Here is a 26,910-nt window from a genome sequence, read left to right on the forward strand (position 1 = left end):
ATAGGCGCACTGCCTTATGGTTAGTCTTTAAACTCAAAACACTAATACTTCTTACAGTACAACAATGAAATAAACATAAACAAAAGATAGTGTGATCCACCAGTCTATATCTGCTGTGATCACAGCCCGGTACAGGTATAAATCGACAAAAGCGCCACGAAGTTTCCGTACAAACTAATGAATTATCTCTAGCTGCTAATCGTTAGCATCACGGCTAATTCACGTCGCTACCAATAACTTATATACTAATGACACATAATGGGGATTAACGGCCAACTTTCCCACATTCTCTGCAACCCAGTGGACTCATCTGTAGATACATTTTAAGTTATTTACCATCTTGTATCTGCTTACCTGCAAATATATATGTAGACATAGCACAAGGTTACACACTTTTGCAGTCTCACACAACTCTTATAGGCGCACTGCCTTATGGTTAGTGGCTGGGCTTATTTACTCCCGCTAGAGCTGCTCATTTTAGGGGATACTCCCTCTTGTGGTGTAACGGAGGAATAACTACCCTTCCTGAACTATGTCATTTTTGGAGACTGGGGCACACATTATTTTATAACAATCAAAGAAAATACATATTTGAACAATCAGAACATTTAACTGAATATAATATTGTAACTAAAGATTATGGGGGGTGTCCTGTTTTGTCCACAGTGTCTTTCTTGTCCTTACACTCTCCCCTCAAAAAGTTAATGGCGTCCCGACATTCTACCAATATCAGAGCGTCTGCTCTGTGTCTTTATTGTTCTCTTGTGCCTCTGTATCCTCATCATACTGGTTGTTTTGGTGTTCTATATTGTCCAAGCCCAGATTCTCTTCTTCGCAGTCCTCCTGGTGTTCCATGTCATTGTCATCACAGAGATCCTCCCTCCTGACTGCTCCACTCTCTGCATTGTACTCTGATGCTTCTGTCCACCAGGGCTGTCTACCACGTGCCCCTTGTTCTGTCGACAGTCCTCTGATTGCTCTCCATTCATCTTCATCCTCCGAACTGTGCTCGTGCTCATGCCGCTCATGTCTGTCCTTGTTGTTGTTTTTCTGTTTTTGCTTTCTCAGCTCTGCATGTGAGTTGACTTTTTCAACTGGCAAGAAGTCACACGGTAGCAGGAGGTTCCTGTGGACAACTCTGACACGTCCCTTGCCATTTTCTGGCTTAATCTCATACACTGGGCTCTCCTTATGTTTCCTTTGTGTCACCTGAAACACCTGGTCCTCCCAGAAGGATCTCAGTTTCCCTGGTCCTCCCTTTTCACCAAAATTCCGGACCAGTACTCTGCACCCCGGATACAGCTCTGCACCGTGTGTTTTTCTGTCATAGAGCACTTTCCCTCGCCGACTCTCCTTAAAGGCTGTCGCTGAGGCCAGTTTGTAAGCATCCTTCATGCGAATCTTCCACTTCTCGGCATAGTCTTGATGAGAAGGGCTTTGGTCATTAGCTGTGAGACCAAAAATCATATCAATGGGGAGTCTGGGGTTTCTCCCAAACAAGAGGAAATAAGGTGCATATCCAGTAGCATCGCTGCGCGTACAGTTATACGCATGGACCACCTTTGCCAGGGATGCCTTCCAATCTGCTTTTGCTCCCTCTGGGAGGTTCCGAAGCATGGCCAGCAGTGTCCTATTGAACCTTTCTACCTGGCCATTTCCCTGGGGGTGGTATGGTGTGGTTCTGGATCCCTTGACTCCACTGTATTCTTCCAGCTTGGCGAAGAGTTTGTTTTCGAACTCTCTTCCCTGGTCATGATGGAGCCGTGTGGGAAAACCAAACTTCAAGACGAAGTCTCCAAATATTTTCTCTGCCGCTGTTTTGGCACTTTTATCTCTGCAGGGATAAGCCTGAGCAAATCGTGTAAAGTGGTCCATGGCCACGAGGATATACTCATACCCTCCCTTACATTTCTCCAAATGCAAAAAAATCAATGGAGACCAGCTCAAACGGGTACGTTGTAGTGATATTGATCAGTGGAGCTCTGGTTGGCTTGTTGGGACGCTTGTTTTTTAGACAACTACAGACCTGCGTTATGTAGTGCTCCACGTCCTTCTGCATGTGAGGCCAGTAAAAGCGATCCCGAATGAGGGCCAAAACTCTCTCCACCCCCAAGTGACCCATGTCTTCATGTAGTTCTTTATAAACGAGCGAATGGAACTTCTTAGGCAGGAGTAGCTGTGTTCGGCTGGGTGTTTTCCTGTACAGTAAACCATCTTCATTAAGGTGCAGTTTCTGTTTTTCCCTTGCCAGGGCAGTGATCTCCTTGTTGCATGCCTGTTTTCTGCCTTTTGGCCACTGATTAGAGATGACATACTTCAGGACTTCTCCGATTACAGGATCCTCTTTTTGTGCATCTCTTAGGTTTGTCTTAGGGATTTCCATACCTGACATCCCTACCTCCTCACTTTGCTCTGCTACCACAGTTGAGATGTTTAACGGGCAGAGCCAGGGTTCACTTCCCTGCAGCTGAACAGCCAGAGCCTGAGTCACGCTGTTTAGGACCTCAGGTGTCACTGCTTCTGTACAAGTTTGTATGTAATGTTCCATATCCAAGGGCATTTGTGAGAGACCATCCGCATCTCTGTTAGCTTTGCCAGGTCGATAATTGATGGAGAACTGGAAGTCAGCGAGTTCAGCTACCCATCTGTGTGTGGTCGCATTCAGTTTTGCCGTTGTCAGCACATATGTGAGGGGGTTGTTGTCAGTATAGACAATGAAGGGTGGTGAATAGTAGAGATAATCTCTAAACCTCTCACATATGGCCCACTTCAGGGCAAGAAATTCCAACTTCCCTGAATGGAGGTGGTAGTTCTTCTCTGGGGCAGTAAGGGTCCTAGACCCATATGCGATAACCACTAGCTTCCCATTTTGTCTTTGGTAAAGCACAGCTCCAAGTCCCTCCTGCGATGCATCACAATGTAAGATGAAGGGTTGCTCGAAGTCGGGATAACCTAAAACTGGGGGCTGAATGAGGAAATTCACTAGCTGACAGACCACCTGATGATGCTCAGCTGACCATGCCACTGGGTGAGAGGACGGTAGCTGACCCCCTTGATTCTTTGTCTTTTTGTTGTGTTTTGACTTCCTGTCTCTCCTTTCCCCTGGCTTTTCTGAGGAGAGAAGGTCATAGAGTGGCTTTGCAATGCGTGAAAAGTTAGGAATATAGTTCCGATAGTATGAGATGAATCCCAACAACTTCCTCACTTCCCCAATGGTGGTGGGGTTCCTTTGTTTTAAGGCTTGGACAGGAGCAATGTCGGCGGGGTCCATGGTGTGACCATCTTGAGTTACCAACCTCCCCAGGAATCTCACCTGATTTTTGAACAGTTCACATTTCCTGGGTGTTAATTTCACTCCATGGCTCTGATAACGCTGCAGGACCTGCTTTAGATCATTTAAGTGGTCCTCAAATGTTTTTGAATGAACAAGGTTGTCATCCAAGTAAGGCAGACATATGTCGTCCCGCAGCCCTGCAAGGCATTCTTCCATCGACCTCTGAAACTCTGCCGGCGCAGACGACAGTCCAAAAGGGATTCTTACCCATTCATACAATCCCCATGGTGTGATGAATGCAGTGAGAGGGCGACTTGACTCCTCCAGGAAGCCCTGGTGATAAGCCTTCCCTTGGTCTAAGACCGAGAACCAGGAGCTTCCTTTCAATGTGTTGAGCATATCTTGTATGCATGGTATGGGATGGCGATCAGGGATTGACTTCATATTTAGCTCCCTATAGTCACAGCACAAGCGGAGGCTGCCATCTTTTTTTCGCACACATACGATAGGGCTGGAGTAGGAGGATTTTGATTTCTTTATCCACCCTCTATTCAGCAAGTCTTCCAGATATTCTTTTACTTCTTTATGAAGTGGCTTAGGCACTGATGTATATGTTCGGCGAACAGGTGTGGGGTCACTGAGGCGGATCTTAAGCTGCAGTGAGGGGATATTGCCAACATCCTGTTCATCACAAGCAAAGATATTACTCTCCTCCCTTAATAGCTGTTTGATCTTCAGCTGCTGTGCCAGAGAGAGGTGGTCAAGGGGAACTGGGGGGTCCCATACACCTTCACTGTTGCTTGTTGTTCTGTTTTCCTGTTCCCCCATTTGGCTAGCTGGAGGTGCAGCTGTTGCTTCTACAGTAGGTCTTGCTGTTTCCAACTGTTCTATTTCCACTGCCACTGTGTTAGCTGGGTAAATAGTTCGGACCCTCTGAGTTTGTCCCAAAACAGTTCTCGGAGGCAGTATGATCTCATAAGCTTTGGTATTAGTGACTGGGAGGCTAATACGGGACCAGCTGCCCTGCTGCAAATGGACAACGCTCTCTTGCACCTCCAACCCTTCTGGCATCTGTGGGTAGGGACTAGGCTCAAACAGGACATCCTGACCTGCTGGGAGTGGACCTGCTCTCACACTACACTTGACAACTCTTGTCTGACCAGGTGGGATGCTCATCAATTCTCTCCCAGTCTTCACTCTGCCCTCACCTAGCCCATCGTCTCCACTCTTCATCACCTTTATAAAGACCTCAGCTTTCTTACAGTCAATGGAGAATGCTGTGCTAACAGCTTCTGTTACAGCACGAGGTGGCTCTATTCCCCCCTCTAGCATGTGTTCAATCACGTTGAAGCCAATTATTGGCTCCTCCGCCACCCCATCTTCCTGAGCTACTAATACTGGCACGAGAAGCTCTAACTGCGCAGCCTCTTCTGTGGGCAACCTGAATTTGATTTCAACCCACCCGGAAAATGGGATTGGTGTCTGATTTACTGCCCTCCCATCTAATATACCAGGCCCAATGATTTCAGTTAAACTCCTAACTTTGATGTGTGGAATGTTCTGTTGTCTCCATTTTTCATTTATAAGACAAACCTGTGATCCTGTGTCCCAAAACGCTGTGGTTTTTACTCCCTCAAGCAGGCAGGTGATCATGTGCTTCCTCCCAATAAGATTGAGGAGCTGGGCTCTTCGCCTTGGGGAGAGGAGGTTGACGGAAACCGCTTCATTCCTCTTATCTTGTGTGGCGGCTGCTAATTTTGTCTCCAAATGTTTTATACTGTCTGTCAAGAGTTTGTGAACATCTTGTTGTTGCTCACCTTGGTTTAGTGGCTGAAAAGAGGGTGATGGGAGTGGGTTCACCGTGCTAGCTGACATACCAATCTGCTCTGCCCTGTCTGGAAGTTTTCTCTGGGTGCGGCATCCCCTTGACAAATGTCCACTTTGTCCACATTTGAAGCAGTGGTCGCAGTTTTCTCCTCTATTGCTGTCCTGACAATCCCTGCAGCCACGTTTGAGACTTGGGCGGTGTGAGGGAGAAGGTCGGTGCGACTCACAAATAACTCCTTTTATTTCAGCTATTTCCCCTTTTAGTTGATTGATGATTTCAAACAGCTCAATTTCCTTGTGAGTCACTGTTGCTGGTGCTTTAGCAGCTTTACCTTTTGTCGAGGTGGAGAATAGCTGGCCTTGCCCACCCACTGCACCAACTGCTGCCTCCTGCACCGACTGTGCCTCTGCTTTTATCTCTCTTACTTTCATTTCTCGGGTGGTCTTTCTGAATTTTTGTTGCCTCTCCCACTCAAGGCTGGCCGCTTCATTTGTCTTTGCAATCAGCACATCGTCAGTGACTGCTGGATCATCCAGGTAGGGTTTGATCTGGTATTTCACATTGTCGCTGATCAGACCTGTGCCAACGGCTCGCAGAAACTTTTTCTGAATCAGTTCGACACTGTATTGTTCGTCTGTCCCTGGCTCCCTTGATGATGCTAGGAGTCTTTCTTTCAGCTCTATTGCCCTAAATAGAAAGTTCTGTGGGGACTCATTACTTCCTTGAGTGAAATTTATCAGCCGATGATAGAGGTCAGTAGAGCTATCCTCCTTGTAGTGTCCCCTCAGTATGGTACGAAGCTGCATGAGGGTGAGGTCTGTTTTAATCTCCAACATATCGCGGAGACTTAGGCCTGGGCTTATGGCCCTAACCACAGCTTCAATAATTTCAGCTTCGCTGTGATTCTTTTTAAGTCCCATTTCGATTTGATGAATCAGGTTGGAGTATGACAGTTTGTCTTTCTGACCCCGTTCCCCAATTTGGCCACTGATTCTAAATTCCCTGCGTATCGTCACTTCAGGGGGCTGTGTTGCTGGTGAAGCAGGTAACGGTGATGGAAGAGTAGGTAACTGAGTAGCCAGACCCTGACTAGTTTCTTGGGAGGCCATTCTGTCTGTCAGTCTTGCCATTTCTTCCTCTAACCTTTTTGTCGAGGTTTGAAAACTTGGTTGCAATGCTGCATATTGTTCTTGTAGACTGGCCAATGCAACCGCATCCCTACTGATACTATCTTCACGTTCCTGTGCAGGGTCATCTCTTCCTTTTAGTTCTTTAACAGTTTTAATTAATCTGTCCAGGAATGTATGTGCTACTTCCTCTTCCTCCACTTCAATAATTGTTTCAACTGCTTCACTTATTGTTCTGATCAGCGTGTGCTTCTTTGTCTGTTTCCCGATTGAGATTTTAGCTTGTAAACACACTTCTTGTAGTTGGTCCGACCTTAACTGCAGCAAGCCCTCACTTAGCTGGTCTTGCAGTTGCTCCAACTCCATACTGTGTGTGATGACTCTGGAATCTCGCCCTGCTTCTCAGTAGCACCGCTGATCCCACCGCTGCCACCAAATTTTGTTGCACACTTGGATTAAAATGAGTTGAAACCAGTGTGGCTTTGTGAGTTCGCCTTTACTGTATCTGCAAATATATATGTAGACATAGCACAAGGTTACACACTTTTGCAGTCTCACACAACTCTTATAGGCGCACTGCCTTATGGTTAGTCTTTAAACTCAAAACACTAATACTTCTTACAGTACAACAATGAAATAAACATAAACAAAAGATAGTGTGATCCACCAGTCTATATCTGCTGTGATCACAGCCCGGTACAGGTATAAATCGACAAAAGCGCCACGAAGTTTCCGTACAAACTAATGAATTATCTCTAGCTGCTAATCGTTAGCATCACGGCTAATTCACGTCGCTACCAATAACTTATATACTAATGACACATAATGGGGATTAACGTAGTTTGGTCCTGCCTTCACTATTGTGGTTGTGGGGTAGGGACGGGCTTAGGGCGTCTGGGGATTCCCTAGTGACTTTTAAAAAAAATGAAAAAAAAAGTAATCCAATCCATTAAATATCACAATAGCATCTCACAAAACTTGCAACATGGCGTAACTCAGCTCATAACCTTAGCACGTCGGAGGAGTATGTGTCACGTGTTAGAGCGGCTGTGGCGTGCGAGACCTCTCGGCGGTCTGGTTGAGCATTTGGAGCCTCGCTACCAAACCAGCATTTGTGTAAGTTCATCTCTGAATGTTTGTAAAGCATTCCCAAGTTAAGTTTAACAACCGATATATGGAGCGACTGCTTCTTCTCTCTCCCTCCCTCTCCTGTTGCTACTTAAATCATGAAACTGATCAATGATCAGCTTTCCTGTCACGACTCCTGTCTCTATTGTTTGTTTTGGCCCACTGCATCAGAAAGAGGAAACCAGCGGCTAAACAACAGCTGTTGTTAGAATGTATTTAATATTACTTTCTACACCAGGATACTACGTAGCTGACGGCTGGTAACTGTGCAGGGGCGAGTCTAGCAAAGTTTTGCCAGGGGGCCAGATAGGGCATTAACAGGGAAAAGGGAGGTACAAAGAAATACTTTTCCTTCTTGTTCTTATTTAAAATGTCTAGCTTAATAAATAATTATCTGAATCTTACACCCAAAGTTTTAATCTGATGTAAAATGTATAGAAGTCAATTACTGTATATAGTAACTATTAAGTCTACTATATACCCTAGTAAGCTATAGTATTTTTTCCTTTGGGAAGGTACCATCTGTGCAGTCTGCAGTTCTGTTGAAGAAAGATGTTGAACCTATTTAAATATTATAGAAAAATAATTCATTTCTGTGCATTTCTTTTTTACAGGTACATTAAATTAAAGTTGATTGCGTCATCACGAGGCGGAGGGTGGGGGGTGGTTCACTATTTTTTTTGCTGGGAGTTGGCAACCCTATTAGTTAGGTTGTTTAATATTTCTGCTAAGTACTCTTTAAAATACCAGAATAGGGAGGATGGAGTAGGTTTAAGTTTATTAGATTGATCAGTATTGCTGAACTATGAAATATTTTGGGTGCAGTAGTTTTTGCATACAGGTATAACAGAATAGCTTCAGTGTTTTGTTTTTTAAAACTTGAGTATGAACATATACAAAATGCAGCAAGATATTACAAACCGTTTTATTGATTAAAAAATACACTATATCGGATTCATATCAGTATCGGCAGATATCCAAATTTATGATATCAGTATCGGACAGAAAAAAGTGGTATCGTACCATCTCTACCTTAAACCACAGTATTTAACATTGTCCCCTGAAAACTACAAACAAATCATTAATTTGAAAACTTAACATAACAACACACTGTATTAAGTGGCAGTTGTGTTTGTTAGGTAATTAATTATGTCATTATTGTATTTATTGATCAGACCTACCCTACTATGAGTGTTTTGTCTTGCAAAAGTCAGGCCTCAACAACTGTGTTTTCCTTCTTCTTCATCTCATTTGTATTTTATCTGTTTCACCACCAAGCGGCCAAACTCTCACTCTGAACAGTCTGGTCTAAAGATCCACTACTACAATGTCAATTTGATATTATTACATTAATTATAAACTCACGGAGTTAGAAACTACAAAATTAGTTAGAAAATGTAACGATAAAGAAAAATCGTGTTAGGTGATATTTGGTGAGTTGGCAGATCATTTCAACAGCTCAAAAATATCAACAAACGAACTTTTTCAGTGCTTTAAATGAAAATGTACAGTTACTGTATTTCCCAGGGAAAAATCATGTCTGACACATGAACTTGTGCAGGGCGAAAGGCCTGGTATATCCTGGAAAGATAATAAATCACAGGGCTAACACTGAGTTAGATCTTGTTGAGTTGAGCTGGCTAAGTTCACAAAGAACACAGAGCAGCATCAGCACAGTTTAGCTGATCACAGCCTGTACACCAGGTTAAATCTGCTGGAGCTGACAGTACAAATTATTATGAGACTTATTTCTATGTAATTATATTCCCTACATGTCCAATCTTAGGGTGCTCCCACCAGCCAAACCCCACTTTAACTCTAAGGTGTGGGGGTTGTTGAAAAAGAAAAAGAAAATATTACATACCATTCTCATGTTGTGAAGTACATAATGTGGACCACGACTAGTATTTTGTGTTGTAGAGTGATAAACAAATGAATCAGGAACTTGAACAATCGGTGCACTCTGGTTACTTATTGGTAGTTTTGTGTAAACAGTGTCCTCTGGTGGTTATAGTGTTATTAAAAACTAAAAGCATACAGTATGTAGTCAAAGCTTGTTATACCTACAGTAAAAATAATGAAAAGAACTGGCTGCTCCCAATGTAGTGGCTTGTTTGTAGTTACAGTAACAGAGCTCTATTTTCCATGTCCTTTGTTTAGACCTGACTCTTCTCCTATGCAGACACGCAATGTCACTAGCTGGGGGCAAACTACCTGGAAATCCCTGGATTAATTTGAATCCAATAGAATGACGCTCCCGGTGGTAACATTCCAGCCGTGTATTTTAACCCTTAATCCTAACCCTAACCTCAGGAAGTACAAACTGAACTCCAACCTGCTGCTGACCTTCTACTACGTGAGCCTGCTAACATACTGCATCACAGTATGGTACGGCAGCTGCACTAAGGTTCAAGGTTCAAGGTTCTTTATTTGTCACATGCATAGTTATACAAGTATAACACACAGTGAAATGTAGCCTGACACGCTCCTCGACATGTGCAAAAATGGGGGGGCGGGGGGGGGGGGGGGGGGGGGGGGGTAGAGGAAGAACATTATATATATATATAGTATATGCATTAGGTGAATGTGCAGTAGTAGCAGCAAGCAGGTGAATTCTGTACATTAAGTGAATTAAATAAGAATAGACAATCTGACTATTTTACAGAATAGACAATATAAACATATTTAAAATTAAAGGAATTTGAAATGTACATTGTGCCGGTGGGTTTAGAGTGTCTGGAAGAGAGTCCTGTCTCAGTCAATTATAGATGATGTGAGAGGGCGTGTGTGTGTGTGTGTGTGTGGGGGGGGGGGGGGGGGGGGGGGGGGGGGGGGGGGTTGGTTCAGGGCCCGGATGGCTTGGGGATAGAAGCTCCTCTTGAGTCTCTCTGTCCTTGCCCGGATGATGTGGAACCTTCTACCGGCTTGTAGGAGTTGGAACAGTTTGTTGCCAGGATGGGACGGGTCCTTCAGTATCTGCGCTGCTCTAGTCTGGCATCTCCTGGTGTAGGTGTCCTGAAGCGGGGGGAGAGCAATCCTGCAGCAGCGTTCTGCTGTACGGATCACTCTCTGGAGAGCTTTTTGGTCCCTAACACAGCTGTTCCCAAACCACGATGTGATGTTCTGTGTGAGGATGCTCTCCACAGCGCCTGTATAGAAAATCCTGAGGATCTTTGGAGAGACCCTGAACTTCCTCAGTTGTCTTAGGTGGTACAGGCGCTGCCTAGCCTTTTTGGTCTGGACCTGAATGTGGGCAGACCATGTCAGGTCTGATGAGATGTGGACACCAAGATACTTGAAGGACTGCACCCTCTCCACTGGAGCTCCATTGATGATAATGGGCTTGTAGTCTCTGTGCTGACTCCTTCTGAAGTCCACTACCAGCTCCTTGGTCTTGCCGACGTTCAGCTGGAGGTGGTTGTCCTGGCACCATGATGCCAGATTCTTCACTTCGTCCATGTAGGCCGCCTCATCGTTGTTGGAGATGGCACCCAACACTACTGTGTCATCAGCAAACTTCACAATGGTGTTGGAGCCGTAGGTGGCCACACAGTCTGAAGTGTAGAGGGAGTAGAGCAGTGGCGAGAGGACACATCCCTGTGGTGCTCCTGTGTTGATGGTGATGCTGTTAGAGATGCATCTACCCACCCTCACCACCTGAGTTCTGCCAGTGAGGAAGTCCAACACCCATTCACACAGACGGCTGTTGAGTCCCAGATCCCTCAGCTTTGTGAACAGTCTGCTGGGCACTATTGTGTTAAACGCTGAACTGTAATCAACAAACAGCATTCTCACATAGTTACCCTGTTTCTTGTCCACGTGGCTGAGGGTGGTGTGCAGGACGTGGGCGATGGTGTCCTCAGTGGATCTGTTGGGTCGGTAGGCGAACTGGAGCGGATCTGTGGTGTCTGGGATGGAGGAGGAGATGATGTTCTTCAGCAACCTCTCAAACACCTTCATTACTACCGAGGTCAGTGCAACTGGCTGGTAATCGTTCAGGGATGAGGGTTTGCTGTTCTTGGGCACAGGGATGATGGTGGATCTTTTGAAGCATGTGGGGACCACAGACTTCGCCAGGGACTCGTTGAAGATGGAAGTGAACACACCTGCTAGCTGGTCAGCTAGCTGGTCAGCACAGCAGCGCAGCAGACGGCCGGTGATGCCGGATAGGCGGATAGAGTGAGGCTTCAGTTGAGTAGTCAAGATAGCACAGAAGATCATCGGCTGCCCTCTCTCCTCCCTGATGGACATTTATTATAACTGTAAATACATAATACATAACTATTTATTTATGTATTTATTTCCTTTTTTCTGGATTTGTTTATTTATACATTATATATATATATTTTTCTGTTTTTCTAAATACTGTTCATATGTATATAGTGCTGCAGAAACTGTGCACCTCACCCCCCTTTCTTCTCCCACGTTTGCACTGAGTTGGAGATGCTCTGTATCTTATTGTATATCTGTATAGTGACAATCAAGGTATTCTATTCTAAAATGCAGTCAGTGTTGGTCAGAGGATGATGCCATTTGGAGCCTACAAATACAGTGACAACATTAACCTTTTCTTTGTAGTTTCAAAGAAAGTTTCACATTTACTGAAAGTTATTTAATACTTCATACAAGAGCCTTTGTTGGTGATGACAGCTTTAAGATGTCTCCTGTATGGAGACAGAACAGACAGCTCACAGAAAGGTCTTCAAATCCTGAATGTTCTCCTGTGCCCCTTCCATGAACTGTGAGCTTTAGCTCTTTCCACAGACTTTCAGCTGGATTCAGGTCAGGTGATTGGCTGGGTCTGGCTTTATTTTCTTTCTCTAAAAAAAGCTGAAAGTGAGCAGATTTTTATCAAGATAGTCTTTGTATATTTTCAGTTTCATCCTTCCTTCAATTATGCGAAGCGTGTCAGTCCCGCTTGCTGAAAAACATCCATACACCATCATATTCTTACCTCCAGATTCCACTTGGTCTGGTGTTTTTGGAGTGATATGCAGTGCCTTTTGACCTCCAAACATGGTGTGTATTGTAGCATCTCATCTGGTCTGATCTGACCATACTATATTCTCAGAGTATTTCACAGGCTTGTCTAAATGTTGATCAAAGTTTAAACGTTCTTCAACATGCTTTTTCTTCAGCAATGGAATTTTGCATGGTGCATAAAGGTCACAGTGGTTGACTTCATTACTTATTGTCTTTGAAACAATTTTCCATGCTGATTCCAGATCTTTCTGTAGTGCTCCACAGGTGCACTACTTTCTTGGCGACTGGATAACTCTTCTGGTAATTCTTTTCACTCCTCTGTGTCCTGACCTCCAGTGTCATGACTTTGCTTGCCTTTTTTGCATCTCCATTTCCTCATGTGTTCAAAATTCTTTCCCTATACTGTTTCTCATTAGAACACATAATTTATGGACATCTACTGGATAGATTGGTACTGACATCTGGTGAGAATTTCATGTCAATACCACCTTTCAAAATATATTTACTTAGAAAAGTGTTCAATATTTGTTTTACCTACTGTATCTCTGACTGTCGCTGTAACAACAAAGGCTGTGTTGAACTTCCTTCCTTTACCCGTTTGATCATGTGAATCACCCAAATACCTGAACCCAGCACAGCACAAATGTGAAACTAAACCAACGTCTGCTTTCAACTCCTGTATGCTGAGCACTTGGCTGTTAACTTCACATAATTACAGACGGCTGAGTCCAATGACCGACATGTTTCGTGATATTGGAACCGAAGATAGGGTTGTTTTAGTAGAGTCTGAGGAGAGAGACGATGAACTTCAAAGTAGGAAAACTTTTTAATTTCCATTTCCTTTTGTGTCTGTGTAGCTGTGTGTGTGTGGCAATGCTGTCTGTTTTTATGATGAGGCTGTTGCAAAATGGAGGAATCTTGTGCGAGACTTTTTCTTGAAGTTTCTCTGCCATATATTGAAGTTGTGACATAAGAATCTTTATGTTTCTCGTTGGTTGTAATTGAAATGGAATTTTGTGGTGGTGGTGCAGTATTGGTAAGGGTAGTACAGTTTTCAGAAGAAGACATCTGCATTTGTTCTGTGCTCACTTACAGAAAAGGAATCAAGATGTTAGATATAGGGTTCAGAATTGGGGGAGGGGCGGTAGGTGATGTTTATGTGCTCAAGCCCACTGACACTCCACATATTTCATCCAGCATGTCAGACATGTTAAATGGCTTCATGTAAAAAGCAGAAGAGAGATTTTATCACTGTGCTTAAGCAAATTTTTGATGTCACTTCATGCTAACTTAGTTTGTGTCACCAACTGTGAGTACAAAATCCTCAGAAAATAGTGTGTTCTGTCCCAAAACATGTTTCATATTCATATCATTTACATGATTTATTTATATTTATTAATTTATTCAGTGAATTCAGATTTCAGAATTCAAAGATTTAGAAAAATTCAGTTGCGAGGACACAGCAACCTTTTGGAAAAGCCTGGACCCCAAAGACACAGCTGTTACTGTTCAGTTTCTAGTAGAGCCAACTGCTTTAACTCTCTCACTGCCCAAAGACTTCAAAAATGAAATAATCAGTGTCAGTAACTCTTTTCAACATCTTTCCTCTCTCCAAACTGCAGCTGAGCTCAGACCAGTGACAGCAATGAAACCTCCAGCTTACGTTCCAATGCAGGTGAGGACCTATGATGGGCCCTCTGGACAGCCTGGAGGATCTGTATTGGTTCAGCACACCAGTGTGAACGTCATCACTGAGCCTCCAAAGGACCATTTTATCTGGTCCCTCCTCTGCTTTGCCTACTTAAACCCCTGTTGTCTTGGACTTGCAGCTCTCATTTATTCTATCAAGGTGTGTGTGTGTGTGTGTGTGTGTGTGTGTGTGTGTGTGTGTGTGTGTGTGTGTGTGTGTGTGTGTGTGAATATATACATTTTACCTACCTGCCTACCATATCTTACCATATAAATCAAGCTACATGATCATGGCATCGAACACAACCAAAGCTGAAGTGCAAAAAATGACAAATTTTTTAAAAACATTGAAAGAAGTATCTTACATTTGTTATACAGTTTACATCATTTCCTACACTGATAGTAACAAGGAAACTATATGGGCACCAAAAAAAAAAAAAAAAAAACACAAGTGAAAGAGCACCTGGGATTATTATTATAATTGTTTGCATTTACTAAAAACAGGAAGCTTAGCTTTTCCAGATAATAAAACTTGGGCTATGCTTAACATTTGCAGTTTCTGTTTACACTGGGATAAAGATAATTACATTATAATTACACCATTACAAACTATATGTTTCTGTCCTTCTAGGCCAGAGACCGTAAGGTGGCCGGAGATCTGGAGGGTGCACGACGTCATGGGTTCATTGCCCGTGGGCTTAACATTGCCGCCACAGTCCTGTTTGTCATTGTACTCGTGATTTTCATTATTATAATTAGTGCTTTGTTTGCAAATGCATCTGCTTATGCTCACAGAGAACCATACTATTATCATTTTAACAGAGATTAAGTTGCTTGCTGCTGTGACTTGTTATTAAGCCTCATATTCAGTACAAGAAAACCACAGCTTCAGACCCACTGTTTAATTTAAACACTAAAGGTGTGTTCCAATAGTTCATTTTGCTTAGTCTCTCAGTTAGGAACCATGGTGGTAGTAATAAAAGCTGTTCCAATTATCCAATTACTAAGCAAAGGTGCTTCGGTGCTTCCTTTATTGCTTCCTTTAGCAAGAGTGACAAAAAATTACCTGAAATCAAAAAGATTAGCTTTTAACAGCTTTTGTTTTCATTGCCCAGCTTGAAAATCATTACTAGATGAGCAGGTTATAGAGGTGTAATAGCACCCCTTTTTAGAATTAGTCTGATTTTTTTAAAAAAAGGAAATTTATACCTGCACATATATTGGCAAAAGTATTCAGGCAACCATTCAAATTGTTGAATTCAGGTGTTCCAATCACCTTGATTGTCAGAGGTGTATAAAATCAAACAGCTAGGCTTCAAAAACATTTTTGAAAAAATGGAGTGAATTGAATTCCAGCATGGTACTGTGATAGGATGACACCTCTGCAACATGTCCAGTCGTGAAATTTCCTTGCTACTAAATATTCCACAGTCAGCTGTTAGTGGAATCATAACAAAGTGGAAGTGACTGGGAATGACAGTAACTCAGCCACAAAGTGGTAAACCAAATAAAATCACAGGGCGGGGTTAGCAGATGCTGAGGTGCATAGAGCGGAGAGGTTGGCAGCTTTCTGCAGTCTCAGTTTCAGCTGGGCAGCTGCATCTGCACCTTACATCACTAAATACAATGCAAAGAATCAAATGAAGTGGTGTAAAGCATGTCGCCACTGGACTCTAGAACACTGGAGACGTTTTCTCTGGAGTGACAAATCACGCTTCTCCACCTGGCAAGCAGATGGACGAGTCTGGGTTTGGTGGTTGCCAGGGGAACGGTATTTGTCTGACTGCATTGTGCATGGTCCAGTTTTGTTCACAATAAGAATACCCAGTGATGCCAGTTGATAAAATTGTGTACATCAGAATTTGCTTTAACTACTTTGTAGAGGTGGAGCAGCTGGCCCTCAACTCCACCAGCTTGTCACCAGGCATCGAGCCCAGTCTTGAAAAGATGCTGGATGGCAGATTTTCTCTTGAAATTTTTTAGGTGAGTTTAAAGCTGGCTTTCCCAGAGAGAACCCACGCAAACACGGGGAGAGCATGCAAAATCAAAGCAGAAATGTCCCGGCAAGGTGGTGGAACTGAACTTAGCTGTGAGGCAACAGTGTTAACCACTGTGACACCATGCTGCCCGGTCTAGTAACTGTAGCTCAGAAAACAATCCTTTAATCTAATTCTATGCAGTATTGCATTTCAGGTAGAACTAATTTAATACTGAGTTCTTATTTCTGACTTCTTACTAAGTTCTTATTCATACAGAGAATTATTTTTAATTATTGTACAGGTCACATACACAAGTACCAGCCACTTTTGAAGTAGACTATCAGTAATGGTGTTTCAACAGATTTTACAAATCGTGACTCCGCTTACATCAAAAATACCCTTATTTCCAATATGATGATAAATGCTGTAGTGTGATAAAGCAGAACTGGCACACTGCATTGTATATAAAATGTTCAGTTTGCCTGTTATTAGCATTACTAAACAAAATGTCAGCAGTGAAACTTCTTATCATCAAAATTTTGTGTTAAGTTCTTCCCTCCACTTAAATTTAATAGTAACTGATGGCCAGGGGATGTCAGCATTTGGTCTGTATAAATATTATGACACAATGAACCTTCATTACATTAATTTCTTAAGTTAAAAAATGTTATTATGAGATTAGATTTGGCCATTTATGATAAGAGGTACATTACATCCCCTAAACCAGTGGTCCCCAACACCCCGGCCATGGTAATTTATGGTTTTCATTGTTTGTATCGGTTTTTATCATTATTTTTTATCGTTTTTATCAGTAACTCAGTTTTCCTGGGTCTTTTCCCTTGTGTTATGAATAAATTTTCTTTTTTTTGGTACCGGTGCTGGTTTTATTTTGTTGTATTTATCTGCGACACCTTAAAGGCTGGTCTGTGAAAATATTGTTGGACGTAAACCGGTCCATGGTGCAGAAAAGGTAGGGGACCGCTGCCCTAAACCACAGTATTTTACATTGTCCCCTGAAAACTACGAACAAATCATTAATTTGAAAACTTGACATACTGTACAGTGTGTTAACTGGCAGCTGTGTTTGTTAGGTAATTAATTATGTCATTACTGTATTTATTGATCAGACCTATCCTACTAAGTATTTTGTCTTGCAAAGTCAAGCCTCAACAACGCTGTTTTTCCTTCTTCTCCATGTCACTGCTATTTTATCTGTTTCACCACCAAGTGGCGCTCCAAACAAATGATCCCAACAGCGTCAGTGCCCCACAGACACAGCGTCAGTTCAAGTTCAAAGTGTTTCCAAATGTTGCTCCTTACAACAGCTCAGATGAAGACAGTCTCACACAGGTAACAGTGATTTAACAGGATTTGTAAGCATGTGGTCGAGAGCTACAAACTGTGATTGGGTGAGAGTGTCCTTCCCCTTTAGCATGTATTTCAATGTCATGAGAAACCATGTTTTAAGTAAAATTAATCGACATTTAATTATTTTTATACTTATGTATTTAATTAATGCCAATTTGATTAATTGATGAAACATTTATTTAATTTAATTAATTATTTAATTACATAATTAATTTATTTATTTTGGCACTCCTGATCCTCTATACAGGGGAATAGCAAAATTAAATATTTTCTTTCAGTGATTTAGATCCAAAACAACATCATGCAACTCTACCAGTCCTTCTCTGTATTTCTCAATCAACATTCTTAAAGCAAACATTGCATATGCTGTCCTTTTTCTGAGCATTAAACTATACTATTGTTTCCTGATTGTCCCCTCTCTTCTTAATCTAGCTTCAGCGTCAGCTCCTCTCACTCTCTGAGATTGTTTTAAACAATGTGGTATAAAGTCCACTGCTTTCTCTTCTGTACATCTGCGTACCTTCACAGGTATGTTAACTAGACCCACTGCCATTCCACTCTTCATCCACTTCATATTTGTCCTCACTTTGTCGTTACTAATCCTTTGCACTTTCAAATTTACTGTTTCCTCCACTCATCTTATATTCGCCTCACTTTCTAGCATATTAAAACTTTTCTTTTAAGCATTTCTGTTTATCTTCTCACAGCTTTGTTTTGGTTCTCTACACGCCATTTTCAGCAACAAAGAAACACTTCAGCCAAAACAATTTCTCACAGCAGCGATGTAATGTAATAAAAAGTTGTGTCATTGAAGATCAGCAGCAGAGACTTTGACAGAAACTTCTGCAGTGGGTGGATATTTGATTTGGGTGTGAAATATGTTTGTTAATCTTTCACACTGGAACTTCAAATGAATTTAAAAATTAAAAAAGTGACAAATAGGAGGTATGGAGCCGAACCTGAATACGGTATTCGGAAAGGCGCAAATAACGTGTTTTTTTGCTTTTTTTTTTTTTTTTTTTTTTTTTTTTACGAATACTTAATTCGAACAAATATTTTAAAAATATTTATATTCGCGAACAAGAAAACCTTTATATCAAAAGCTGCGTTTCCTCATGAGACCGCAGTGCATGCCCGGATGAGTGAGCGAGTGAGGGACGTGTAAAGACGTAACCGATACAGGCTGCTGCACACAGCAACAGAGAAAGCTCGGCTGAGCGAAAAAAGAATTAACTGCATCACTATTTTTGTTGAATTGATTTTTGTACCTTAACTGAGTTCCGGGGGGAGTTTACAGCGGAGTTTGATCGGGAGATTATTCCATTGCGCTGCATTATTGACGTCTGCAGTCGGGTGTTCTCATGTTCGCTCTGTTTATGTAGCTGTGTTAGCTTTAGACAATAGGCTGCTGACAGAGTAACGTTAACAATCAGTTAAAAAGATTAAAACAATGCTTGTGTAGTTGTGTCGATTTGTATGCACTTGTGGGCGATATATGGTACGTTTAAGTTACTCTGTCTTTTGCAGACAGCAAGATGTAGGTTATAGGCTATTTAACCTATTCAACCAAATAGAAAAGAGTGTGGCTTCTGCTGAGCCATCTCTTGGTCCTCCACCGGCCCTAAAAAACTTGCTCAAGTTCTGTGTGGAAGCATTTTACAGTCAGTCCTGCAGATAAAACCAAAGTGATATGTAATTTGTACAAAATTCAAATCAGCAGAGGCAGATATCAAACATCTGTCAACATCTGCTATGCATAATCACATGCACTTAAAGCATCCTCTTCTGGTACTGTCTTCCAACCCCCCCACAAGCACCAATCTCCCCACCAGCACCAATTCATCATCACAGCCATGTTCTGCCCCTGCAAGTCAGTTTCCATCACCTATATTAGCTGCATTTGATGCAAAAAGGCTTATCCAGCCATCCACCTCACTGCAAAGCAAATAACAAACACAGTGGGAGAAATGATTTGCCTTGATGTGATGCCCTACTCAGTAGTGGAGGATAAAGGTTTTTTACAAACTTCTCAATGTGGTTGCACCTCGATACGAACTACCATCTCATTGACATTTCTCTCGCACAGTTATACCACAACTTTACCAAGAAGCGAAAACAAAAGTAAAAGAAGCTGTCTCAAAAATTGAAGGGAAATTTGTGCACTGCACGTCTGACATCTGGATGAGCAAATTTTCCACAAATGCATATCTTTCTCTCAATGGCCACTGGATAGAATGCAAACAGAGTCCCCAGGGAACAGATGAAGATAAACGTGTGACAGCACTTCTCAAGATGGAGGTTCTTAATGAAGATCACACAGCAGCCAACATTCTACCTCACCTCCAGGCCGCTGTGAAACAATGGCAAGATAGTGTTGGAGCGAAATTTTCTGTTGAGTATTTTGTCACAGATAATGCCACTAACATGGTTACACCAATGACTGTGGTGCACATTATGTGTATGTCTCACACCTTACAAATAGTGGTAACAGCTGGTCTAAAAGAGTGCTGGGGAGTGACCAATGTGATATTGATTGCTCCCAAGATCACTGGGTTTGTACACAGATCAAACAAAGCTGTGAACAAACTTCACAAAATCCAGGAAGAGCTTGGCCTTTCCAAGAACACTTTGGTGCATGATGTGTCAACCAGGTGGAATTATTCCTTCCACATGCTCCAGCAGCATGATGACAAGCAGAGATGACCACACCATCATTGATGGTAATGTCACACCATCAATGGGAACTAGTGCAATTGTATAAGAATTTCTTTTATTTATGTATTATTCACATTATTTTATTGTATAATGCCTTAGTGCCACTGGATTTTAGCATGTCTCACACTCATGCAGTTAAGACTTAACTGATCAAACACACAAATCCACACATGTGCAATAACACTAAGTGCAATAATCTTTTCTGGCATTGTTGTATTTTTACTCAGTTGTATATAGCATTTGTATTCTATTTTTATCCTATTGTATATTTTATTCTATTTTATTCTACTGTATATAGTATTTTATTTTATTCTATTCTGTACAGTTGTGTACTGTATTTATTCTTATTGTATTCTAATTTTTGCTTCATAACCTTTGCACTGTCCACTTCCTGCTGTGACAAAACAAATTTCCCACGTGTGGGACTAATAAAGGTTATCTTATCTTATCTTATCTTAAACAGACGGTGGGGGTCTGGTAAGGAAGTTGGGGGGAAGCAGACAACTCCACAGGAAGAGTCATTTGTCCCTTTTGTTCCTGGAGAAGGTATTTAACTGAGAGCCATGCTAGGCTCAGAGAGAGACTCTGCTGACCGTCTGCCCCGCAATCATGCATCCTCTCCACCAAGCTTGGTTTTCTGTTCTTTGTTTTGATTAAAGAATGTTAGCTACCGCTCACCACTTGTCTGCAGGCTTTATTTAATGGAAAACTTCCACAACACAGGCCACTGTGAAAACCATTGACAACCATTTGAGGAGGCCACACACACCCTGTGTGAGGATGTGGCTTCTCTGTCTTCTGTTATCCCTTGTGTGCAGGCTCTCAAGACTGCATTAACAAACTTAAAGTTGGATGTGGATGTACAGGCTCTTCCAGAGGCACTTGGTGACCACATTGCAGTCTCAGTTGGCTCAGCGCTTCCAGGTTGTCTTTGATGACTCCTCGGGTCATTACTTTAGAGCCAGCCTACTGGATCCCCAATTTAAGAGCTTGCCCATGTCACTACTTAGTACATCAGAATTTGAGAGGCTCAAGGCAGATGTGGCTGCAGAGGTGGATGCAGAACTCCAAGTGGATGATGTTTCTGGGGTACCTGAAGCTGCCAGCTCATCCTCAGTTGAGAGTGAGACCAGTGGGCAAAAAAGCCTCTTTTGGGGGGCAATGCACAATCTTGCTAAACCAAAAGCCAAATCTGCCTCATATGGTGCTTAAGATAAGATAGTTGAGAGCTGCTTTGCTGAGGACAGCACTGAATCACTGACCTCAGATCCTGCATCGACTTTCTGGTCAAAAATGATGCAGCTACAGCCAGCCCTGGCTCATATGGCAATGAAATATCTCACCTGCCCCCCAACAAGTGTCTCCTCTGAGGGGATCTTTAGCACAGCAGGAGAAATTGTGTCCCCACATCACTCCAGATTGCTCCCCTCACATGTGGAAGAGCTTGTTTTCACAAAATACAACATGGAGAAATTTAACTGAGAGTATGTTGGGAGAAGATATCTTCTTCCAAGTGAAATATGGTTAAGTTATGGTTAACAAAGCATAAAAAGGGGTTAATAAAGTCTAGTTCTTGGAATTCTGTGCAGTAGAAAGAAGCTCTTTCAGTATTTCATGTTTTAGTAAACATGTTTGTGCTTTGTGCATCCACTCAAACATCACTACTTAGCCATCAAACCACAGCGAAAAAAAAAAAAAGTATGTAAGTTCATGGTGAGATTTAATTTGCATTGTGGTTGGAAACTGTGAAGAAAAAACAGGTTGCACCAAATGCAACAAGCGCATGACTTTTAAAGTTCCTGTGTGTTGGTAAAACCTGCAGAAGTACGAGAGTACTGTTACCTTTTCTACTGTGGTGACTGTGCTAACCGCTGAGTAACTGGCTGCATGCGCTACAGACTGAAAATGCACATGATATACAGATTCAAGATGTACTTTGCACATCATTAAAAGACTCTTTGTTTACTGGTGTTATATTATCTTACTTCTTTCTATGACATTGTTCTATAGCACTGGTGAAAACTGATTGTCCATCAGTCATTCAGTCACTTATTTCTTTTGCAAATAATTATTTATTTATTTTTATTACTTATAGAGAAGATTTAAAAAAATTCTACACATATACATACTTCTCTTCCACTCCTGTTCTTTCATGCAGTACCACAGTTCCTCTCTTGGGACCCTATCATCTGCTTTCTCTAGATCCAAAACAACGCAGTGCAACTCTACCTGTCATTCTCTATATTTCTCAATCAACATTCTTAAAGCAAATATTGCTTGTCTTCTCTCTCGGGTTATTACTTATTTACTTTTTAAAAACCCGAATATGTAATAAAGCAACAGATCTTTCAGTCCAATTCTATTTTTTCTGCATAATCCATCATATAAAATAGAATCAAATGAATAAGTCTGTTTTTAAAACTTGTTTTATTAGTTTTAATCTTTTAACTTTATGCACATTGCATCAAGCAAAAATTAAATTATATGAAACAATCTTTGACTGGAAAAAATTTGTTTATCATTTTCTGCATATTCCAGCATCTTTTCACGAAATCAAACTCAAAGTAATCTCAATACTTCCAAGCTTTAAACGCTGCATGGCCGTACGCTCTCCCACACCCCATATTATCCATTGTTGATCTACACACGTCTGTTGCTGCCACGGACATGGCGGGCTCGTATGTCATTGTCATGAGACACTCTCACAAACAAAATCACCGTTTAGTAATGCAGTAACACAGCGTGCTTACGGGAAGGTAACAATAATCGAATTACTTTTTTGCAATGGTAATCCTTTGGTTTACTCATTACTTGAAAAAAGTAATTGGATTATAATAACGCATTAACGCGTTACTGTCCATCTCTGGCCACAGCACATATTTCACATTGGAAAAAAAAAAAATCACAATTAACCACCACCAAACAAACATGTTACGAAAAGTATTTTAATTGAAATATAATGTAAATCTACTCTCAGTCTACTCAATTTACCTAACCTAGGATTGTTTACCTAAACACAATGTTCTTGCAGGAATTGAAGAAAGACACCTCAACAACTCTGAGTCTCTTTGATCATCTTCATAGCAGTCATGCTAGTTTTAAGTGCTTCCTCACTAATCTTGGTGGTTTTTCTCATTATTGCTGCCTGTTTCTCAGTCTGGATCGTGTGTTATGTTATGTCTCCACTGCCCGTGGGTTTACCGTTGCACCATTCTGGTTGCCAATATATTTCTGATTTTCATTATTACAATCACTGTTGTGTATATATGGGCAAATGCATACATAAAAAATATGTTATTCAGTAACAATAATTATCCTTATACAAAGGGAAAAAAGGAAAAACCTGAGTATCAGATTAAATATCATATTATTGCGTGAGGCCGAATCACCCACAAAGACATTCAGATTTAAAGTTAACCAGCAGTGCATCCTGTAGGTCAGCTATGGGTGAACAGATTCCAGAAATGACTGCTATAAAATCATGTGGTTCACCATCTGCTACTGTGGAGAGAAGTGATGCTGGGTTTAACACAGTACATCTTTTTTCTGTGCCGTTTGTGTCATGAACCGAGGTTCTCACGAATACTGGAGCCAAAAGCAGTCTCAACACAAATTCAGCAGCGAACTACAGCAGAATTAACATGAGCCAAAAGACTAAAGCAGATACAGACCATAGGCAAACCTAGTTATCACTAAGAGTGACTGAACGGACTGGCGTGTAGCAGCAGACCGCGCTGGCTGAAGTAGTACTCCTGTGATTACCTGTGATGGAATTCAGGTGTGACACTGGTGGCCCTGCCTGAGGGCGTAGCCAAAGAGCCATCCAGAAACACTCTCCTGCACGACTGCTCCTACGACCATGACAGTTTTGCATTTTTCAATAATACATAACGCACCCTCCAGATCTCCAGCCACCTTCCAGTGTCTTCAATAGTAACGTGGTGCTGAAAACACCGTGTTATGATTTTAAGAGAGATCTGTATTTCCATGCTTTTATCTATGGTCAGGTCTTTTATTACCCAGACACATCTTGTCACCAGCTGGAAGAACTAATGCTGCTGTCTCCCTCAAGCTCTTTTACCTGCATGTGCGAATCTCAGGCTGGTTGTTCCTTACAATGCCCTCCTGGAGGCCTGACCTCCAGTTTGCTCAAAATGTGAGCGTCATGTCAGACATCAGCAATTATTTAATTATAATCTTAAAGAAGTCCAGCACTACTCAGAACATAACTAATGCAAACAGAAAACTTGAATTCACTCCCACCATTTGAATGCAGCAAAGCTCTTGATAATGCATTTTTTTTAAAAATCTGCATTTACATGAGCTTTGCACTTGGTATTTTTCTTGATCATTTGTTTTCTTGAACAGAATGATTCCACGTGTTGCTTTAGAATGTGAAATTGCATTATCTCTTCCTTGCTAATGTCCAGTGTTAAAGAATTGATTTAGAGAGTTCCACCCACTCTTATTTTGGCTTGCATGCAAATATTTCCTCATGTCTTCCATCTGTTGTGCAAAGTTGATGATTTAAGAAAGTGCAAGTACAGTGAAGCACAGCTGTGAATACCTATTTGCCCTGTGCAATAATAAGAAAAGATAGTTTCATCATATCAGGAACACAATGTCAATATAACATTTAAATCCAGTCAATAAAGGTTATTTCTCAAACTATAAATGGCAGTGCTATGTATGTAAAAGGTTTCATGACTGGTAGTGCTTTCTTTGCAGGTTCATATTTAGATGTGACAGTTTGATACATTCTTTGTATCGTACTTTATTTTGTAGTGATGAATGTTGTAGGTCAGGTTTTCATGGGCTTCCTGCTCCACCCCCCCCCCCCCCAAAAAAGCTTTAAAAGCCACAACTTGTGGTGACTCTCTTGTTCTTGTTTACACCTTTCTAAATTGCAGCTGAGAACAGTTTGAGCGATGCATCCTCAAGGTTACCCAACTGAAGCCGTTCCATTGCAGGCTGTGAGTTTTGGTGGACTCCCTGGTCAGCCTGGAGTGGTCCAACACACTGCTGTGAACATCACTGCAGGGCAATGAGTCATCACCGAGTCCCCCAAAGACCATATCATCTGGTCGCTCTGCTGCTTTGTCTACTCAAACCCTTTTTGCCTTGGACTTGCAGCTCTCATTTATTCCATCAAGGTCAGTTTATTGTGACACATTTTACTTTGTTAGAAATCACATCTTTTATGTGCTTGCTCTATGTGAAAAAAGAAGATAAAGTTATCCAAAATTTGGGGAAATTGATGTGTTACAGAAGCCAGAACCTTAAAGACAACGTGGAATAAAAAAAACATATAAACAAAAACAAATATGTGTTTTCAATAAATTAATATGCAATATGGTAAAAGGTTAAAATTACACAAAAGAAAGGAGTTCAGTTAAATGAAATAAGAGTATAAAAAAATACGCATACAAAGTACAAAAAAAATCAAAATAAAATTTAATAGACCATTACATGAAAAAATGAATATGATACCGGACAGAGCTCAGTATGATAAAATCTTAAAATCTTAAAATAAAGTGGAAAAACAAAAAACATTCAATAAAAAACAACAAAAGGAAATTAATATTCTGTCTTCATGAAATTAACCACCTGAATTTATTTAAGCAATAAATCAAACAATTGTCTTACCAAAAGTAGTAAAAACACACACACAGAAGATATCACATGACATTAAAATGTCTGAGTGTAAGCGAGTGTAGTGGACAGTGCAATAAAGTGGCTTTGCTGAGACAGTACAGGATGAAATAAACTATAAACACAGAACAGCTGATTCATGGTAACTATAAAACTATATAAGCTACCGTCTTTTGCATTTTGCAAATTTAAAAAAATCTGTGCTTGCAAACAAGAATCTTAATATTTTCTGGGACTATGAAAGGATTATGTTTAACATCTGATGTTCTAAGTCTCTCTGGAATTGAACATGTGTTGGACTCCAGTTTTTAAAGTGTATAAAATACTTTCATCCTTCCAGGCCAGAGACAGGAAGATGGTTGGAGATGTGGATGGTGCACGACGTTATGGCTCCACTGCTCGCAGCCTCAACATTGTTGCCACAGTCATAGCTGCCATTGGGTTCCTGATTTTCATTATTACATTAAGTGTTATTGCAGCTCAAGCAGCTTCCCATTACAGTTACAGTAACAGTTACAGATACAATTACAACTATCGATATTAATTACTTTATAATCATTTTATAGATTATAGAGTTTCCTCCTGCTGTGATGAGGTCACATTTGTATTTTCCTGCTTAGAATAAATTTTACAACCTTCTAGAACTTTTTAATCGCATCATCTGGAAAAGAAGACATTTGACAGAAATGTTAAATGGAAGTCTTCTCTATTTCTTTACTGATAAGTTTCATTTTCATACTTTGTTACTTGATAACAATATCCTGTCAGCAAATCATTGAGAACTGAAAAGCTTCATATTTCAATAAAGGTCCCTCTATATTACTGTTTTACATGTTTGTTTGTTTGTTTTGTCTTTTTTTTCCCAACAAGTTTTATATACCAAGAGTGGGCAAAGAGACAAAGTTGTGTGTATTCCGTTTCAGAGAATGAACTGACAATGTTTTATTCATGTGCAGCTACGACTGCCACTTTGATAGGGGGAATGATGTACGTTAACATCAGTCCCAAACTTTGCAGCTCCTGGTCCGTGGCTACAGATGACAGCACGTCAGCAAGTTTGAGTGCTTGTGAACTTGGTGTCCTTCACCTTCATAAGCAGAGCAAGTCCACCTCACTGACCACAAACATTCTCTTTTCAGATATTTGAATATATCGTTTAGAAAATAG

At 41.2% G+C, this 26,910-nt stretch overlaps 1 protein-coding gene across 1 annotated transcript in view; it reads left to right on the forward strand.

The window, feature by feature from the left end:
* The first annotated feature begins 13,012 nt into the window (after positions 1 to 13,012).
* LOC134631786 (uncharacterized) overlaps positions 13,013 to 26,910 on the forward strand; it is a 19,891-nt gene continuing 5,993 nt past the window's right edge. The window contains exons 1-3 of the mRNA XM_063480341.1: positions 13,013 to 13,153; positions 13,963 to 14,189; positions 26,084 to 26,184. Of these exons, the coding sequence (XP_063336411.1) occupies positions 13,021 to 13,153; positions 13,963 to 14,189; positions 26,084 to 26,184 (461 nt within the window). The 5' untranslated portion in view covers positions 13,013 to 13,020. The remainder of the gene's footprint in view (positions 13,154 to 13,962; positions 14,190 to 26,083; positions 26,185 to 26,910) is intronic.

Source organism: Pelmatolapia mariae, linkage group LG7 (genome assembly GCF_036321145.2).
Source record: "Pelmatolapia mariae isolate MD_Pm_ZW linkage group LG7, Pm_UMD_F_2, whole genome shotgun sequence".
Lineage (NCBI taxonomy): Eukaryota > Metazoa > Chordata > Actinopteri > Cichliformes > Cichlidae > Pelmatolapia > Pelmatolapia mariae.